The sequence below is a fragment of the Leptosomus discolor genome, chromosome 5 (genome assembly GCF_034619465.1).
Source record: "Leptosomus discolor isolate bLepDis1 chromosome 5, bLepDis1.hap2, whole genome shotgun sequence".
NCBI lineage: Eukaryota > Metazoa > Chordata > Aves > Leptosomiformes > Leptosomidae > Leptosomus > Leptosomus discolor.
Genome location: NC_141395.1, coordinates 19,353,919 through 19,374,850, shown reverse-complemented (window position 1 = coordinate 19,374,850; position 20,932 = coordinate 19,353,919). Strand labels below are relative to the sequence as shown.

The 20,932-nt window shown below is 37.9% G+C and overlaps 1 protein-coding gene across 2 annotated transcripts in view; it reads right to left on the bottom strand.

The window, feature by feature from the left end:
- The window catches only part of SLC4A10 (solute carrier family 4 member 10), a 121,115-nt gene that overhangs the window by 85,509 nt on the left and 14,674 nt on the right, over positions 1–20,932 (bottom strand). For both annotated transcript variants that reach the window (XM_086466115.1, XM_009958455.2), the window contains exon 2: positions 10,306–10,387. In XM_086466115.1, the coding sequence (XP_086322241.1) occupies positions 10,306–10,387 (82 nt within the window). The remainder of the gene's footprint in view (positions 1–10,305; positions 10,388–20,932) is intronic.

Sequence of the window (20,932 nt, the reverse complement as noted above, 5' to 3'; positions counted from 1 at the left end):
CTTACTTCAAGTAACCTTCTGATGGTAAAGATTATAAATTAGTGCCCAGAATGTAAGTACTTTTTCCTATACAAGTTGACTGACACACTACTAAAAAGAGTTTCCAGTGAGCTCTGTAAATTTCCCAAACCCAGAATGCCAACTAGGAGGCCACCCTGCAGCCTCCAGGACAGAGCAGGGCAGAAACACTGCAGTTTCTCTGACAGACAAGTTCTTGCTGCCTTACTCTGCGGAGGAGCATCCACACCTGTCCCAATGAAGTTCTTCAACAGATTGGTTTTTCCCCTAAAGGCCTACATTATTTGAACGTGAGAATAATTTGAAGATGAGAATAAACAGGAACTATGCTTAATATAAAACTTCTTTCAGAAATACCAAATGAACCTTTAGGCCACAATTCTAAAACATGGATTTTTCCAAAACAAAATTTTTCCAAAAATTCTACATTTCAAGAGGATCTAAAGAGGATTTGCTTTTATTCCCACTGCCACAAGCAAGTCCCAAGAATCAGCTAGACTCTGTCATTTTAATGTTGTGCACAAAAGCAGTTATTTCTGTCCCAACATAACATGAATACAAGTTGATGATAGCACTGAACATCACCAACATCAATGGTAAAATTCCAAGTGACACCAATGGACACAAATTTCCTCCCCAAAAATGCAAAACTGGGTAAACAAGACCTTTTTTTTTTTTTCCTTTTTTTATTAAAAAAAAAAAAAAAAAAAAGACATTTTTTAACCTTCAGCATCTATATTTACTATAAGATCTCAGTTAACCCCACTAAATTTTCCAAAGAAAGAACACTTGTAATTTCAATCTGGTTAAAGTCAATTGCAGGATATCCAACAGGATTCAGATTTGTTCCTTATAGTTTATAACTAATTCTATAAGGGCAGTTCTTTCATTTATCTTTCAGAGCTTTTCTGAGTGTTTTATTATTTACTTCATCAGGATGACATCTAAAAATGCCTGAATATTGCTTAAACATTGTAAAATAATTCTACTCTGCTGTACGTTTGCACAGTGCCTAGCTCAACTAGATCACAATTTCTCCTTCTTTTGGCAAGGCACTAAACATGGGAAATAGTAACAGCTTTAAGTTACATCACAGTACACACTGTTAACATCAGGCACAACCATTCTCAAGCGGAATTTACACATGGTTTTAAGAGGTGAGCATGAGAAACAATGGATTTATAACTCTTTAAAGCCAAGCCTTCAAAAATACCATGCTGGCCACCACTTTTGGACAGTTTTATCACCCACACTGTGCACCACATTCTGTAGAGTCCCATCACCTAAGAAATGACTAAAATTGTCAGTCAAAAAACTACAAATGGGTTAATGTTTTACATTTTGTTCCATGTTTACAAAACAGGTGTTTTCAACTGTATTTTCCAATGTTTGTGTTTTCTTGTGAAAAATATTAACAGCTGAAGTTGTCAATTATAGTTTAATTTATTAATACTACAGTTGGTCAGTTTGGTTTGCTTCTATCCTCTTTCAAGGAACCATCCCGTAATGGGAAAAATCATACTTGAAACGTTTCTTTATTCTGTACCTCTCAGCCAAGGACTATGGCGGATACATTGTAAGGTATTTTGTGCCTGCAGGCACAGATAGCCACACGTAATCAGGTCCATGGAAACAAATACAGACAAAAATGCACTCAGGTACACACACGCGGATTTGTGGTTCTGGACGCACCTAAGAGTTTGGCCTGTTGTCCTTTTTCAGAAAAAAAAAAAAAATGTACATCTAATAGATCAAAAAGGATTTCTCCTGATTATTCTTAGTTCAAAATAAATGAAAGAATTTCTATGCTGAGAGAGGTTTATTCCTCTCCACGGTTTATGTTATATTTAATTTTATGTTATAATTTTAAAAATCTGAATTAATTTAGATATCAGGGAGCCATAGGATTTTTCTGGTCTTCCTGAGCTTTTTCACTAATCTTACATTAACATCAATTGAGTTTTATCACAGAGAAGACTATGATTTTGTTCCTGCAAAAACATACTCTGAGCTAAAATGTTGGTTTATTCCAGATGTGCTGCTAGGAAAGCTAAATATAAGCACACGCATAAATATCTTCTGTATTAGGATTTAGGAGTGAATCATTTTTAAAAACTGAACCACTGAGAAAATACATTCATATACAAAGACTATTTACAATACGAAAGCTTATTAAAGAAATGCAATACACTGAATTGATCTGCTCTGCAATGTCACCTTTATACAATGCTACACGTCCACTGTTAAATTGTATAAATATTGTTTTGTAAAAAAGACTATTCTTAATCAAATTGCACATAGCTATAGACAAATCTCAGATTATAAAGTTAGCTCAAATCTATGCATTTATAGAATAAGAAGCTTTGGGCCCTTGTGGTTTACCTTCAAAGCACTAAAACACTCCTTGAGTAAAAAATATTTTAAGGATTAAAGAAATAATGACCCTTGTTATAAAGTGTTCTTTTTAATTTTTACTGGATTACATTCATAAATCAAAATTATATTATAAAAGATGTAAAAGAGATCATGTTAATTACATTTCATTTTCAGACAGATGAAAGTACAGGTAAGCATATGTAGGATTTCCCCTAAACTTTTGAAGAAAAAGTGCATTGTGCTGTAAATATCTCCACTTTGTGGAGGAATGAATTCTTTGCCCTAGAAAAGACAGATATGAAATATACATTATTAATATGAATACATTTTGCGGAGACATTTCTCAGAATAAAAATCTAAGTAGAAGGGTTGTTTGAGGTAACTGTATTCCAAAGAAGAAATTCTTCCTTACACTAGATTTTATTTTAAGAACCCAATAACAAATTAACCATCAAAAAAGGCAACCTCAGAAAAGCAAATATTTTCTGCACAGCCATTGAAAATGAACAGATGTAACATCTAAAAATGGTTTTCAGAACCTGGCATTCTGAGTCTTTAAAGCAGAAGCTTGTCCTAGCTACCTATGTTATTCATTAAATAAATGCAAAGGAAAAGCTTTGAAAACATATATCCCATTATAATTTATAGTACTCAAGGACTTAACTTAGGAAACTCTGGAAACCCCATTACAATTGTCTGAATGGATGTGACATTGCAAGGGAAAACAGAGATGGAGAGAAATGAATTGTACATGTTTCCCTTAATTTAGAGGAATTAAGATCTTTTTAATGGAATGCTAACAGTACAGATATTTTTGCCCCAGTGTCCTCCATTCTCCTTCCAAACACAGTTTAACACAGAAAACACAGACCCATTTGGTGGGAAGCACAGACATACGAAGCACATTCACCTCCCCGCTTCCCCATCAGCAGAGGCTCCACAGGCCTCCATGTTAGACCAGGCATGTGGGACTGAAGTGGGCACTTTAAGACCTCCTCAGTGAACCAGCCAAATTGGTGCCTACTGGAAAAAAAGTGACTGTCCTGGATCTGAACATCCGTGAGCACCAGGTACTCCTGGTGCATCTGTCTGAGCTGCCTTCCACCCGGTATGATCCAAATTCGCCTTAGGCATCTGCCAAGACCAAGGCTTTCAGATCCCTGCTCACAGGCATGATGGACAGGGGCAGACAATGGAACAGACGGGTCTTGAAACATCTCCAGAAAGAGCAAAGGCAGGCTTCTATGACCTGAGGAAACACTGCAAAGTCAAGATGCCTTCAGAGAGAATATTTTGCCAGTGTTTTGAGCCAAGTCTCAAATGACTGCTGACCTCAGCAGGACTGGAGGGGTTTCTCCCTTCTCTGGAAAACACTCAATGCCTTGAAGCCTCTTTTATGTATTGCCAGCTAGAGCTGAACCAAATGCAATTTTCCATCCTTTCAAAAAAGAACAGTGTAGTAGAGACAGAAAACCAGCAGTCCGTGCAGAGTTGAAAAAAATTGCCTTTTTCCTTATAGGAGAAAAAGTGCTTATGGTGAATTGTGTAGGAGTAGAGAGTACATGACTCATGATTCATTATTGCAGTGCTGCAGGAAGGCAGAACTAAAGAGAAAGCAGAAAGGACAGAAGCAATGCTTCTTAAACCAACAGTTTACATCGTTGTTTGTGGTTATGGTTTGCTTGAGAGACATTTTTCACCTTTTTGCCATGCTATAATTTGGAGGAACTGACATGAAAGCCTTCACAATCTTTTAGATCATACACGTAACTTATGCTCTACGTTAAAGTACAACACAAATTATACAGAAAAAAAAATTAAAATCAATATCCCTGGCCCAAGAAAGCATAAAGGGCATATTGAATATGGAGGGTAAGAGCATCTCACTGAAGCCATTAAAGTTAAGGACCTTTTAAAGACCCCCGATCAACCACTGCCCTCCCAACAAATCTCCTTTTAACAAAACATTTTTCCAGGTTGTGGCTGGGCTAAAAAGTCTTTTTAACTGCAGTTACGTTCATTCCCGATTTCCCTACGTTGCTCCAGAGGAGTCCAGAGGTTTTGTGGGCAAGGTCCTATCACAAGATCAGGTCTTAGACCTTGACAGACAATAGAAAAAAAAAAAAAAAAAGTCAGCAGACACAGACTGTAAAACGACCCTCTCAGACACACACATGCACAGACACACACACTTTCCACTGACTGAAAGTGAAGCTGTGGTTATCGGAGGGAAGAATTTGACCTATATTTCTAAATTAGCAACAAGAAAAAAAAATGCAAACTCAGTACTAACACAACTGTACCTTAAAAACAGAATATTTCAGTTTCTGATGCTGCAATTTTGCAGCTTTCACCAATAATGTCAAGTTGGTTTTCGACAATTTCATTTATCAGAATTTCGTAAGGTGAACTATTTGGAAATATTAGTCCCCACAAATACTGAAAAGGTTTCTTGTCAGTGAAGCTCATAGCAAAGTCAAACTTCAAAACCCAAGGCTTACGATCAACGAAAGACTGGTGTTCAGCCAGCGCTATGTGAAAACTTGATTGCTTTCATTATTTCAACATTCTTCATGTGAACTTTCAGAGAGATTTTGTGAAAATGTCCTGTAGTTATTCATGAATCTTCAAGGTGAACCACTTTCCCGCAAACATGGGAACACCTGGGAAGGGACAAGAGACCCACGCGAAGGGACCAAACCAGACAATTGCAAAGGCAAGGCTCAGGCAAAAAGTGAGATCTCAAGGAATACTGAGAGACACAGGAAAAAGGAGATGAAACTAGATGAGAGGCACTACAGAAAGATATGCCTTAGAAATGACAAATGGACCAAGTTAGAGCATGTAATACCTGGCAGGCAACAAAATGAAAGAAATCTGTGCTTGTAAAGCCAAAATTGTTCCTTTTACGAAAACTGCAGAGACCTACAGCTATACAGCCACATCCAACATTACACCTATAGACTAACCTGAATCTCTCTCCAACTCTTTACTTCCACAGCTTATATTCTACCCCCTAAGTGTAACGAACATTGCCACAAGGAGCATGAGGTACATCAGAGTGAACATCAGGATGAACAGGATACCCAAGGGAAGCAGAGTCAAGCAAGCTTGGAGCCAGGGATCTGTACTGACAGGGTAACAGATTATTTGCGATAGGCTGTAGCATCCTCGCAGTAAAAAGGAGGGGAGACCTTGGTCGATGTTCCTGTCTGTCCAAGCAGAATTAGTGGCTGACTTGCTTCTACATGGGGGCAAGGCTGACTCAAGGCCAGCAGGTTAATAAGATTTATGTTCTTTCAGTCCTGTGAGCTGCTAGGTCCTATTAATTTTCAGGTAAATAATGTCAGTGGCAGGCAGGTCCACTACTAGGTTATTTCTATAAAATATGTCTGGTCTTGGAGAATAAAAGCCTACTTCAACATCTGGAGCCACTCAGATTTTTACTAAATAATATATGGAGATTAGAGTTCATTCACAATGAGTTTTTCATATATTAAACCTAACTGTATATAATAAAAATCTCATTAGCATTATTTTTAAACTACTGTCACAAGCTAGAACAAATCTAAAAAGAAATAATAACCAAAATAACAATTTTTTAAAGAGAATAATTAAATACTCTAGGATTTCTCTTCTTTTGATCAGCAAGACATCTACTATCAAAATTAATCTTCGTGCAGGTAGTTAAATACAAAACATCTCTGTAAGTACACTAACATTTCAAATTAATTTTTGGTTTATTAAGTTTAAATCCTCAGCTTCTGCATCATATCATCATCATCAATGTTGATTATTTCCTAATTTAGCTTGCAGTCTTTTGTGACTTTCAGTAATCAGCCCACGTAATCTAAATCTTGTCAAAAGTGTCAGAATGTATATTCTGATGTACAGTGAACTATATACTGGATATGGTGGTTTATGTGTCCTGAGAGATGTGAAAGACAGCAAACTTGATTTCCCATGAGACAAATTTTTCTCACACCACTTGGGGAGATAAAATGTATGAAACCTAAAAAGCTTAAGCAAAACCTTAACTTCTCTGAATCAAGAATCATTTTGCAATCTCCTCCAACAGAGCCAGAATTGGTGCCTGATTCATGCCTGGACCTCCACCTAACAATCCAATCTCAAGCCATCTCCCTATTGAAGCTGCTTCTCAAATCAGGCCACAAAATACCCACAGCAGTTCTGAAATCCTGACACAAAAATCCAGGATCCGTAGCTGATCACCTCTAGCAAGGACAGCCATGCAACAGTCACTCTCACTCTCAGCTGACAGAATCGGCATAAGCAAAAGAACTTAGTCAGAGTGCACTTAGTGCCAATCCTTGTGCCTGTCTGTATCATGCAAGACAGCACGTGATCTGAGAGAATCTGAGATCTCCAGACACGTACAGATCAATCCAAATATTTTTAATCTATGAGAGAAAATGCAGGTATATCCATTTTGTCAGAAAACTGTAACTACTGAACATGCATTGAAGCAATGGCAGACAGCCAGCGACAACAGCACACAGTAAGCTGTCCAAGCGCAACTGTTCGTTGATGTGCACACCTGTTTACAAAAACTTGCCGACCTGCTCCCAGTACAGGTACATGTACAACCTGCCCTTTTGCAACTAAGTACATTAGTATCCAGAATTAGTGCCCAATTCTCATTTAGGAATTCCACTACTGATAAAAATAAGAGCATATTTATTTCTGCAGGAATTTTGTCTGTACACACATTGAAAGGTAACATGTAAAATATGTGTTTATAACCAGGGGAGATAGGCTTTTCTTTTGCTTTTAGAAATGTTTTCTCTGTCCCTCCATTAATGCAACAGTCAGACAAATGACCTGTTTGGTATTAGTGACTGATACTGACCTTACAACTCAGAAAAAATGAATTATGTGGAAAATTCATTCATGCTGAAAATCTGAATGCCAAAGCTCTGCAAACAATCCACCTCTGAAGCGCCACAAAGCTTAAGCAAAAAGGTACGATTTGAAGTACACATTGCAAGGCACTAAGACAAGCATCACATCTCTTCCATCCACATAAGTACTGCAGTTCCTGTCCTATCTCCCCAAATTTTTACTATAGTGCTCAGGAAAAGAAAACACTGACCTAGAGAGACTAAGGCAAAATTCTGGTCTTGTGGATGTTCTTCCAGGCAGCATTAATCACCATGATATTTTCATGCTTTCAGCAAGATATGTACTTGCAATACATTTACACAATGGATGCCCCCAAAATATGCAAATACAAGTATTTACTGGGCCAAGAAATTTCAGATGGAAATTTTAGCACACATTTAAATCAGTATTTCTAGCATTCAAATGCTGGTAGTCTAAAATTTAAAAATAGCAAAATGCTTATAATTTTAAAATTTAATCAGAAGAAATTGAATACTGATTTTCAGATTTAAACACCCTTTAGTTCTGCATGTGAAGTGTAGTTTTTGAAACGCTGCTGATACGGTGCTATTCAAACTTAAACCCTGTCAAAACTAAGTCTTTGCTAGAATATTCAGTAACTAGTTCTTTACATTTTTAAAACATAAACCAAATTAAATGTCTGACAAAGAGCTAATTACATAATACATATTAATTATCTAATTATATGATTTTTACTAAGCTACGCAATTAGCACTTGATTATATAATTTCGTATTTTTCAGTTGTTATGTCATTAGGAAAAAGGTAAGTTTTCAGCAAAACCCAACACAATGTACATTAGATAAGAATAAGACAATGACATTTGTGAGTCACATCCACTGTTTGCAGATGGAAAAGTGCCTGAATGTGCTGTGAAACAAATGGACATGGATGTTAAAATTTACAATCTCTTCAAATCTTTTTATGTCACTTGGTATTTGTGGATGTAGTGATTATATATTGAAAGGCGCATTGATCTGATCTTAGAGTGGTCATGAGAAGGCTAACTGCATTGTGAAGGATTTACATTGAATAATTGTTAGAACATTATGAAGCAGTGTGATTTTACTTTAAGAAAAGCAGACTCACTGGCTAACTACAGAATTTTTCACTGTATTTTAATTTTCACAATTTTAATTGATGGAAAGATTTGAAGGGGTCACTGTCATTTTCTGATTTCTACTGATAACAACCTAGAAGCAGATTTTTGAAAGAGTATTTTCACTGATATTTCACAGGAGCAACTCTACACATACAGGAATGGTGGGGAAAAACAGTAATTAAATACAGTTTTTAAATTACATACTTGCTCAAATTCTGAGATGAGGCTTTAGGTTGCATGTATTCACATGTGGAACATCATAGTAACTCTGGTTACCTTAACACTTGAATCTACCCATGTGACTGAGCTTAAAGATGTCATTCTCCAGAAAACTGTCTGGTTTTAAAATGCCACCTTACCATGATCTGTAAAATAACTCAGCAAAAGGACATTTTTTTGTGTAGGGTCATCCCACAAAACAACTCTGTGAGTCAGCATCCTGGATAAGGGAAGGCAGGGACCCCCCATTCTTCTATCAGATATTTCTCTAAGGACACCAGACACAATAGTTTCACTTTGTCCAACAATGTGATCAAGGGACTGAAGACTATAGAAAACTAAGTGCGAGATTCAAAAAAGGGGGCTGTGTGCCTAAGTCCAAAATTGTCATTGCCAGCCTGATCCACTGGCAGCCACTTACCCTTGGAGGCAGCAAAACTCTATATGCAACTCTGGAAACATCTTACCTAAGATCTACCCTTGCATGTGCTCAGACTTGCTCCAGACTGAGCAGAGAGCTACCTACCTCATACATGCTACACTGGGTAACATTTTACATCCTTCTGCGAGAGACTACCTCATACAGACTAACACAACCCAGGCCTCTTTCAAAATGCAGCCATGTCTGCTTTTTGAGGTACTGCTGGGGGAAGCAATAACAGGGAGTTGCTGTGTATCATGTTGACATTCACATGAAATCATCAATATGGCCATCAGGCAGCAGAGAATGCAAAATTCATACAGCCAGAGAGAAAAGGAAAAAAAGAAATTATTATGAAGTAATCAAGAGTAGGCATTTAGAAAGCTCAGGCACAGATGGAGACGCCTCTGTTTAGACCTGAGGCAGGTAACTTTTAAGAGGCAGGATGTTGAAATACACCCCAGATCTTAGTGTTTCTTTTTGGCTAGTTCCTGTGGCTCTGTATGACAAAGACAAGAACCTTCCATGTCCCATCACAAGATGCTAACAATTAAAATCAGCAAGTTCCAGTCTCAGGGATGGAATACCATATGTGCACAGAAATTCAGTTTCATCCAATAATTACGACTTGGGGGGTTCACACAACTCAATACAAGAGTGTAAGTACAGTAGCAACCAGAATAAGTTTGGGATCCACTAAACTAACTGAAATGCAACTCTTTCAGAGACTATCTGAATTATTAGGCCAATATCATAAGACGGTTCTCACAACTTCTCACTCTTCTACATGGTGACGTTAGGTGGTTTCTGCAATATATATTATCAACTATCTGTCCAATCTGTGACATGGCAGAAAGTTTTTGTTCAGCTGAAGATGTGGCTGGGCAACTATGTGAGGACTGTAAAGGAAGTGTAATATAGCTTATTCTAAGTACTAAATCATCAGTCCTCTTGCATATACCTATTTAGAAACTTGAAGGTAGAAAGACTTATCTAAAATCATACATGCATATTGACAGGACCTGATTACAGATGACTGAAAACTAGTGAACTCATTCCACCATCATCTGTATCTGAGCACCACTGTGAGAGTAATATGTCTCTTTTTAAAATAAATTATGAGATTCTACTCTCTTGTTCACTCTTTTCGCATCCCTGCTCAAAGCAGTAAGTTTATACGTTGGAACTGCATTTCAGTGCTTTCAGAAGAAAGAGACAATGTAATGCACAGAAAAATAATCTGTCACCTTCTAGATCTTCCTTTTCAAAATGTGTTTTGAGAATGGACCGAGTTCCACCTCTATCCACAACAGCCTCTTCATCATTCCTCTGCAAAACAGAAAAAAGGACAGGTAAGCTGCTTCTCATTTGGAAACTATTGGCCAGACTGTACAGTACTACAAAGCAAAGATACTTTTAATATTTATTTATTTACTTTTCCTACTCAGGAACAAATAAGTTTTTAAGAATTTAATTTTCCTTATTAAAATCTATCCCTTATGCATCAGTTTTTATTGAGGTATGATTACAGCTAACTTTGACATGAAGAAGTTCCCCTGTTAAAAACCAGCAAGATCATGAGTTACTGGGAACCAAGGAAAACATGACTCAATAGAACAATAAAAGAGATGAGAGAAGAATTGTCTGGTTAAGGCAGCTTTATTCTTGTACTCTTGAAGAAAGGTATTGCACATGTATTTTTGTCTTTAGACCGGGATCCTGAGATACATGCAGAATTCCCAAATTATTAGCACTAACACTCCTTACACTTTGGCAAAGCTAGAGAATGATACTCAGCACCAATATGATAAGACAGAAAACTTTAGTACCATGAAAACAACAGGTTTCACTTCCTGGTGAATTGCAAAGCTTTTGCGTTTCTTTACAAACACCAAGCTGTAATTACAATAAAGGCAGACAGCACACACTAATAGCAGAAAACAGAAATGCTGTTCTTACTCAGGAATATATATTTGGTGTTTAATTTTCTACTGTAGTCATACATGTATTTTAACTGTGTTCTTGTAAGCATTGTAAATGTATTATGTGACGAATTAATGTATTGTGCTCAGGCTAAAAAAGCTACAGAAATCACTGATTTTGGTCATTTCTGACACCAAAAAAAAAAAAAAATAAAAAAAAAAATCACATTTCCCTAAGTAGAGAAATCTTTTGGGAGTTCAGTAAGAGGGCACTGGATGCTGGGCTAAAACAAATATCGGCTTCACTATGAGCTTGACATCAGCAATTGCAAAAAATCAGTTGCTAAATACTATATTTCACAACATGATTTAGAGTGGTTTCCAGTAAATGATCACGACAAAAAAAAAGGATGAATTATACAAAACCATCAATTCCTATATCATGAATATATATTTACTTGTCATTAGTGGAAGTGATACTAGTAAGTGATACTAGAACTAGAACTGCTTGGTTTCCATTAAGATACCAATTTTATATATTGAAGTCTGAAGCAAGGGGATTCAAATACCAACATTACATGCTAAATACGTATCTATACAGAGAATGCAATAGAATAGAACAAGAAATTAAACTACATGAGCAACTCTCCTGAAAGAGCAGATGCCCCAGGCAAAAAGATTCACATCTAGAGCTAGATGTCGTGAATTCTGGATATAAGTTTTTGTTTCAGGCTCCTCTCTTTTATAAAAATAGCTGTCACGCTGTAGCTCTTATACAGCAAAATCCTAGGAATGTGTCAGCACCAAGCATCTGGGCTGTTAAAGAAAGAAAGACTGAGTGTATTACAGTGTCTTTATTAGAGCTTTCCCACAGATAATAGTTACTGTCCCTGTCAATGAGAAAAGGCTTTCTATAGAAACTGTTTTGTCTTTTAATAATTTAGAATTAGCTAATAATCTATTAGGATGTATTAGGGCAGTATAATTTTGCACAAACCATTTGATCATCTTAGGTAAGATGAATCCAATATTTTAGGCAGTTAGACATAACTGGGCATGTTTATCATGCTGGCATGATGCCATGCCCCTCGGTGAATGGTTAGGCGGGAAGCCAAAGGCCAAGTATCACAGCCACGTCAGAAGTAGTGCTGTTCTAGCATAAGACAGAGCCATCAGTATTTTACTGATCCTGAAAAGGCCTTGTAGAGGCAATGTTAGGGGAAATTAACGATGGGGAAAATATTAAAGTGTTGGACCATTTAAAGCCCTTGCAGATCATCTAAGTAAACTAAATACAAATTAATTCATTAATATTTATCAAAATATGCTCATACACTTTGACTTCTCCTTTCCCATGTGCTCAATTTTCAGCTTCTGGCAATGATTTTTGCTGCCCTGCCTCCTCTTCCTGTAATGTCACAGCAAGTCTCAGCCTTGCCTCATTCTCAGAAGTGGGTTTATTCCATTAATATTACAAGGGAAAACAGCTTAATTGGGAGTATTGTGTTGTTGCCAATTCACTTGTCAAACTCTGAGCAAGTCCAATTAAACAGGCCTTGCACTGTACACTCTCACTTCCCAGGGAGCAGTATGAAAGCCACCTTGAATTTACCAGTACAAGAGTCACACTGCGTTTAGTCTAGAAGTAACTTCTGTGATTCCTGTACTGCCTCCTTGGAGGAGGAGAGAAGAGAGGAAAGGGCTCGCTAGTAGTTTAGTGCAATTAGGTCTTAATCTCATTTGGAGGTAAGCACTATCGCCACACAAGTAAAAACAGTGGCAGATCCGCTCCACTTTCCCATGATGACTAGAGACTAGAAACTTCATTTCAGTTGGTAATGTTCTGCTTTTTATTAGCTTGTCAGGAAAACTATGGAATTACTATTTTTAAGTTTTGAGAGTTTGAAACTGAAAGTATTGGCAAGACTAACTATAAGACAGTCATGGAAGGTAGAAACCATGCTCTGGATGACTTTTAATGTACCAAGCAGCCACCAGCCTCCACACTAACATCCTCAAAGCCATGAATCCACTGCAGTTTTGCCCATCAGTTTCAGCAGGATCAAAACAAGCCATGAAAACTAAATGTTTTTCACAGCCATGCCGTATTTATGTCAGAATTCTACCACATCTTCCTTTCACCCCATTTGAAGATGATCAAGGTAAGAAACTTTACGTAGTGCACAAATCTCCTAGGACTGAGGTACTTAAACCATATCAACATACTGCTGCAGTCTGCAAACAAATGTGTGGACACACTGACCAGGTACGGGTCCTTGGAACTGTCCATTATTGCACTGAGTTGCTTGCTGAGTCCAGTGAACACTGTGGTCTACTGCTTAAAGCATGGGAGAGGGATCCAGGATGTCCCCAAGCGCTAATCCTGGATCTGCCACTGACTTGCTGTGTGGCCTTGGGAAAGTCACTTAATCTCTGTGCCTCAGCTTCCCCATCTGTAAAATAGGGATAACAATACTTACTTATCTACCTTCCTCACCAGGCTGCTCTGTGACATAATTAATATTCACACAGCATTTCAGAACTGTAAAGCACTACAGAAGTGCTAAGTCATTCAACTTAAGAAAGTGCACAGTTTACCCATGTGAAGAGATGATGACAGGAAACAACAGATTGATAAAAATCAACATTTAGGCATAAAATGGTTTTTTGACATCAAACCAACGTATATTAATACTTTGTAAAAGTTTTACAGTGCACAGCTTTGACAACTTATCTGGACAAAGTTTACATAAAAATAAAAATACTGGGTTTGCTTTCTGTTGGCACAACTCAAGAGCAATGCTACAGAAGCCAGTGGAATTGTATTTCTGTGAAACTGTAATCAGAGCACAATAAACCTGTCGTATATTTATAAACAGCCTAACGTTTCTCTCTCTTTTTAATTATACTTATTAATATTTTATAGTTTTATAAGGTTATCACACAATGGTTCACCTAAAATGTAGGCACAAAACTATTTCCCTAAAGCAATAAAATATCAGCAAACACACAGTAGAAGAAATAATGTATCTGGGATGAAAGAGCAAGAAAAAGCTGAGGCTTTCACATGGAAACCACAAGCTCCTTAGAGACCAGGGCTCAGCAACTCTTCTCAGTCTATGATTTCACCTCTTACGTTTTCCAAACGAATGCTGAAATGACCTTCACCACACAGCAGCATCTGCTGCACATATTTCACAAGAAAAATGTATTTTAATGAAAGTGTCTTATAAATACAGTTGTTACTATTTTTGTCTCTTCATACTAGAAGTTTAAACACAGTGGCAAGTATAGAAAAGCAGACTACTAGTAGTCATCCTCTGCATCCTTTACAGTGCAACTTCACATTATAACATCGAAACATGTACTTCAAGTTGAAAAAAACTAAAAGGAAATAAACCACCTTCAAGGACATTTGGCTTCTACTTTTTGGAATGCAATCATGAAGGAAGAAGGTCACCACGAGTGCTAGAAGTACTGATTTTCAACCCTTAGATCAACAACCTGCTTATCACAGTACAAAGTGAGGCTGCAACTATTGCCAGGAATTTTAAGTGTATTGGTTAGGAAGAATAAAAAGGCCCACAGTTCAGACGCCGAAAACAAATGTCTAAAGCGCCCGTTCCGCTGATGTGTTGATAAAGCTCACTACCCAGTATATTCCAAAGCTAGATAAATGACCTCCTGGAAAGCTTCCCAAATTGACCCTCTTTAGCTATGATACAGCCCTAACCGTGATTCATAACATGTTGCAAAGAGATTGATCCTGTCACCTCCCAGAACTGCACATTGCCCTTCCACACCTCAGATCAATGTAATAGAGCAACTACACATTTAGAAAAGCTGAGAAACGTCATTTTATGACAGACATTTTTGGGTAGTTTTAGTATATAGCTCTTATGAACCATCTATGCTTTCATCATGTGGTAGATGATTGAGTGGAAAGAAGCGGAAAGCAACGTCTTTCAAAGGTGGATCTGTATAAAGGCATATGACATACACAGAACTGTTTGGGTTGGAAGAGACCTTAAACCAGGGGTTCCAACCTGGTTCCATGGGCAGGGACACCTCCCACCAGACCATGTTGCTCCCAGCCCTTGAGCACTGCCAGGGAGGGGGCAGCCACAGCTGCTCTGGGCAACCTGTTCCAGGGCCTCACCACCCTCACAGTGAAGAATTTCTTCCTAACATCTAATCTAAATCTCCCCTCTTTCAGCTTGAAACCATTACCCCTTGTCCTATCACCAACACTCCCTGATCAAGAGTCCCTCCCCACCTTTCCTGTAGGCCCCCTTTAAGCACTGGAAGGCCACTAGAAGGTCTCCCCAGAGCCTCCTCTTTCTTCTCCAGGCTGAACAACCCCAACTCCCTCAGCCTGTCCTCATAGGGGAGGTACTCCGACCCCCGATCATCTTCATGACCCTCCTCTGGGCTCGATCCAACACATCCATGTCTTTCTTATGCTGGGGGCCCCAGAGCTGAATGCAGCATTGCAGGTGGAGTCTCACCAGAGCAGAACAGAGGGGAGAATCACCTCCCTTGACCTGCTGGCCATGCTGCTTTTGATGCAGCCCAGGATGCGATTGGCTTTCTGGGTTGCAAGCGCACACTGCCGGCTCATATTCACTTTTTCATCCACCAACACCGCCAAGTCCTTCTCTGCAGGGCTGCTCTCGATCCACTCATCACCCATCCTGTATCTGTGCTGGGATTGCCCCGACCCAGGTGCACAACCTTGCACTTGGCCTTGTTGAACCTCATGAGGTTTGCACGGCCCCACCCCTCCAGCCTGTCCGGCTCCCTCTGGATGGCCTCCCTTCCCTCCAGCTTGTAGACCGCACCACACAGCTTGGTGTCGTTGGCAAACTTGCTGAGGGTGAGCTCAGTCCCACTGTCCATGTTGCCGACAAAGCTGTTAAACAGCACCAGCCCCAATATCAACCCCTAAGGAACACCACTCATCACTGGTGTCCACTCTGAAGTTGAGCTGTTGACTGCAACTCTGAGTGTGACCATCCCGCCAATTCCTGATCCACCTAGTGGTCCATCCATCAAATCCATATCTCTCCAATTAGAGACAAGGATGTTGTGCAAATGACAGTGTCAAATGCTTTTAAATTTTTAAATACTTATGTGCCAATGTAGACACGTATATTTGTAGAACTGCAGTGACAATACACTGATTTGAAGTTATCTATACATTTATCATATGTATTTATTAAAAAAGGAAAACCAATACCTGATCTTAAATACCAAGGAAAACCAATACCTGTTGCATATATCATAACAGCTACCTGAATATTGCACAAACATTTGCTGAAGATCATCTGTGCTGATCGCTACAGTAAATGAAATAATAGTATAACAATAAATACACACTAGGAAATAGGAAATTGTTAGGACAATAGGAAATTATTATATAGTTGCAACGAGTATGTTTTGCTGTCCTTCCCTTGGTAGGTACTCTGCTCCACTAGTGTGATATTTGGTGCTAATATATTTTGAACAGACAAGTCAAAACAGATAACATTAAATTTTCATTTTACATGGAAAACTAGAAGTAATTCCTTTTCTTAATCTTTCTTTCTATCTAATTTTCTTCATACTTGCCTACTTTTATTTTCTGTCTCTGATATTTGGTCAGTGTTTTCAATAAACTGGATGATTGCTTTAATTTGAAATACAACACAAAAAGTATTAATATTCCAGAACATTCTTCAGGGTTTTTAAACCTTCAGGTAAAATCCTTTGCCCTTTTAATTACATTCTTAATACACCCACAGCACAAATCACAACATAACCAAAAAGAATCCTTTTTCAGCATCTTCCTTTCTGTAAAATACATAGCAGAGTAGAAGCCATTTTGATTTTTTCTGCTCTAGAAATTATGCACAAGACACCTGCTGACTCATAACGAAAATAATCATGGTATTAATTACTTGTCCATATAAGCCAGCTATTGATGATTAGACAACCTACATAATTCTCAAATGCCATCTGGAACTCAGGAACAGCTGTCAGCATAAAACATTAAATACTGCATTCCTATAAACAATAGAAAGCTGTAAGAGAAAATTATTTTAGTTAATCAATAATTACATATACTTAGAAGATGGAACTCTGCAATATATTCATTTCAGTTTATATATTTTATGATAAAGTTAGTGGTACAAACCTTGTGTATTCACCTTTCAAATGGTCTGTAATGAAATTCTAAACATTTATCCAGACATCACATACACACTATGACCGCCTTCTCAGTCTGAAGATATTCCAGCATTATCGCTTTGTGTTGTATTTACCTCACAGACCCATTACACGATATTTGTATTTTTAAGATCATTTTGGTTAAGGTCAGCTTGACATTTTATAATGATGGCATTAGTAAAGACATAGAAAAGTGACTTATTTGAACTCAAGAGCTGTCAAGAGCATACTGGAAATATCTTGTAAGGGCAATTAACCTAAATGGCTAAAAAGCTGTTGTATGTAGACGGATGCCTCCCTGTTGTAGGTGGCAAATCACTGCTGGCTGCCATGTTCAGCCTTGTCCTTTAAACTGTCCTTGAGCAGACACAATCACACAAAACTGATTTAATGCACAATGTGTATCCCTACAATTTAGTTGCTACAATTCTTTTCTGTTTCTGAAGACAAGCACAGGGGGAAAAAAAAAAAAAAACCACAACTTTTTGAATATTATTGTGTTCAATTGTTTATATTACATATAACCATATTTAGCAATCTTTGGAGGTGGAAAGTACAGTGAATTTTATCTTTCTGATGAAATATAATTGCTTTTCCATTCCACTAGCTACACTATATATCATCCTTTTCCCCTCTATCCACCTATCAAGGAAGACTCATCAAAATACATGCATAATGCAATAAAGTCTGTTCTGTAAGGTCTGAAGAATGATTTTTAAAAGTGTCCCTTTAATTGTACTGGTTTTGTGGCAGCTTTCTGCAGTAATCACTACTAGTTAGCATAAAGCACATATTCCTTTTGGTCAGCTCTACTCCACGTATCTCAGGCTATGCAACAAAGTAGAAAGCAATCAGTTTTCATTCCAGATTTGCATCTTCCCCAGGGCTGCATGTCATATGCATAAAAGCATCCTTCTCTGTCTCTTTTTCCCTCTTTTCTCTTTTTATAGCAAAAGCCAAGATACTGTTTAGCATGACTCAATAAAGAAATGCCATCTTCTGCAATGCTGCTAAAATTTTCACTAATCAGCACTGGCTCCAAAGAACTAATTTGCTACTGGCCTGAGATCGAGCACACGTTTCATGCAATGCAATTCCTGTAACATATAAACCTAGATAATCATTGCAGACATTAAATCTAAGCACATACTATTGTTCTAAATTTAATGAGACAAAACACAAGCAGAAAATGCACATATGAATAAAACAAGCAGGTTTACATACAAGTAAATGCTCACTAATACAGGTAATTCCTGTGTTTATCGACATTGAAACATCCTGTGCTGATTATATACCATTATGCACAATACAGCCACTATGAACTGATGCATAAATGAATGCACAATCACTAAAATATTTCCTTATCATTTGATAAGAAATCTTCTTTCTCAGAAAAGCCATTTTAGGTAGGAGCAACACATTTCTTATATTTGCAAGGCAAATATGTTACTTTATCTATTCTTCACACACCTATCCAACTGAAGGCAAGATTTCTATTTAAACATAAAACAGAAAATCAAGGCAAAATAGTAAATTTCTGCAGCAGCTAGATGCTCCACTTTCTCTGCACTCTCCCACCAGAAAAGGCCTCTGCGGTACTAATAGCCACAGCAACAACACAGAGGGAGGCAGGGGGAATTTCCCACTCAAAAGGCTTGATAACCTGTTGGAGCATTGGATACAATAATGAAATACTGGACTGTTAAATTCTTTCTGGATTCTGGTACCTGTTTTAAGCACCTGAATTTAATTGCAGCTGTGCTTGCCATGTTTTGTATGCCTCAGAGTAAAATTATCAGGAATGCCCACATGATGCGAGCACCTTACAAAATCTGAACAAGGCATCTAGGCTATTGTGTTCCTTTGAACATTTTCAGTCATGTTAAGACTCTCATAACTTCTCCCCTTCCTTCCTTCCTATCATATCACATCTGCTGGATTTGTAAGCTAATCTTTAGTCAATTGCCAGACCTCTGAATAAATAAAAGACAGTGTCGCTGCTAGTTCAGGGATGTAGAAGGTGGGTCATATCTGTATGACTGAGATTTTATTCCCTTTGCTTCCTACTTTTCTTTCCTACACTGTCAAATACTTAAAAAATTATGGAGGTGAGAACAGCACAGATTTCAAGCTGAGGCATGGTTATTTTTTCCTTTGTGGTTATTATTCGAATGTCTTATGTCATCCTAGTGCTGTCCTATCTGCTGAAATCCTCTTTTCTTGCTTCATAGCAATGGTTATGTCAACTACTACGGAGAAGCCCAGCAGTATGAAGATGGATGTGAAAAGTTTATCCAAAGCCCAAATGAGATTTACTTTTAGCTTGTCTGGGCTCTCTTGGCCCAATGCCAGATGATGCTAGATCCAGGATAACAGCATTATTTAGGTGTAGTTAGAAGTTAAATGTGCTCAGTTTAGCCCACTATGTAACAGGATATTAGCTACTGGGCAGCAAATGGAAAACAGTTATGTTAACTGATAGTTTCTTAATCAGCAGTAAGATATATTGGGTTTTAAGTTGGGTGCACTTCCCATCTCAAAGGATCTGCTTTCAGCCTCAGAAACGATGACATGTTTTCAGACGTCTTTACCTAGAAATAGGGTCAGGGAGAAGAATCATAGAAGGCAGTCTTCTTGCAGCAGCTACTCATGTGGAAGTAGAAAGTGCAAAGAAGAAAAGAGGTCATGACCAACTTATCAGAACCTGTTTCAACAGCAGCTACAACGCATGAAAGAGGACTTTCCCTCTTCCTTTACAGCCACAAAAATGATGTAGTCTGGAGTCTGCATTTTTTACATACAAATGTATGTCAATCATAGCTCAAAACATCACCTTTTTTTTTTTTTTTTGACATCACAAGCTAGCATGATCAATAATAAATTAACTCCCACACAGATATAATGCTCAGTAATTCTTCTGTTTCTCAGACCTACCCACAATTTTCAGTCGTATTTGACAAGCACAGTCCAAGGATTAATCAAGGCAGCAAGAGGATGTTCCAGAACAGAGATATTCTAACTCAGATTATTTCCATAAAACTTTTGGTACCTAACTGAAGTTGCCTTAAGTAAAATGACATCACAATCAACCTTTCTAATAGTCAATGCAAAGAGATAGGCACTTCCACAGGATAACCAAGATCTTAGGTAGACTGAAGATGGGCTGAAAATTGTTGAGACTTGGGAGATTCTGATTAGGACTATCTGGAGAGAGAGGGTAGTAAACTAGATGGACTGTTAGTTTGATTGAGTGTGATCATTCCTACATAGCCAAAACCACTGCTAACCTTCCAAATAAGTTTGCCAACACCAGTAATATTGTTGCTTTACTAGCAGTGAAGGTAGCCTGACTGAACCAAATCTAGCTGAAGTGTTAAAAAATAGTATCGCCCTTTTGTCATCCATTGTCAGGAGAAAATTAACTTAGAGTACCCTATAATTTTCTGTTGTATGCTCAAAGATTAAATTGGATTCCTTGTAGTCCTTCAGAGTTGTCTTCTGTATGATCTATTATCCTCCAGAAGAGAAAAGAGGAAGATTGTGTTTGAATTAATCAGTTTTTAAAAAAACTGAAACTTGAAAACAACTGACAAGTCTTTCTTGGCCAAAATGTATAAATTCAAACGCAGGGTTTAGTCTGAAGAGTTCCCAAATCATCTGTATTTTCAGGGAGTAACTTCAGCAGCAAATACAGAATGGATGATCCAGTACTTCTCATCTCGAAAGACTTAGGTTGATCTATGTG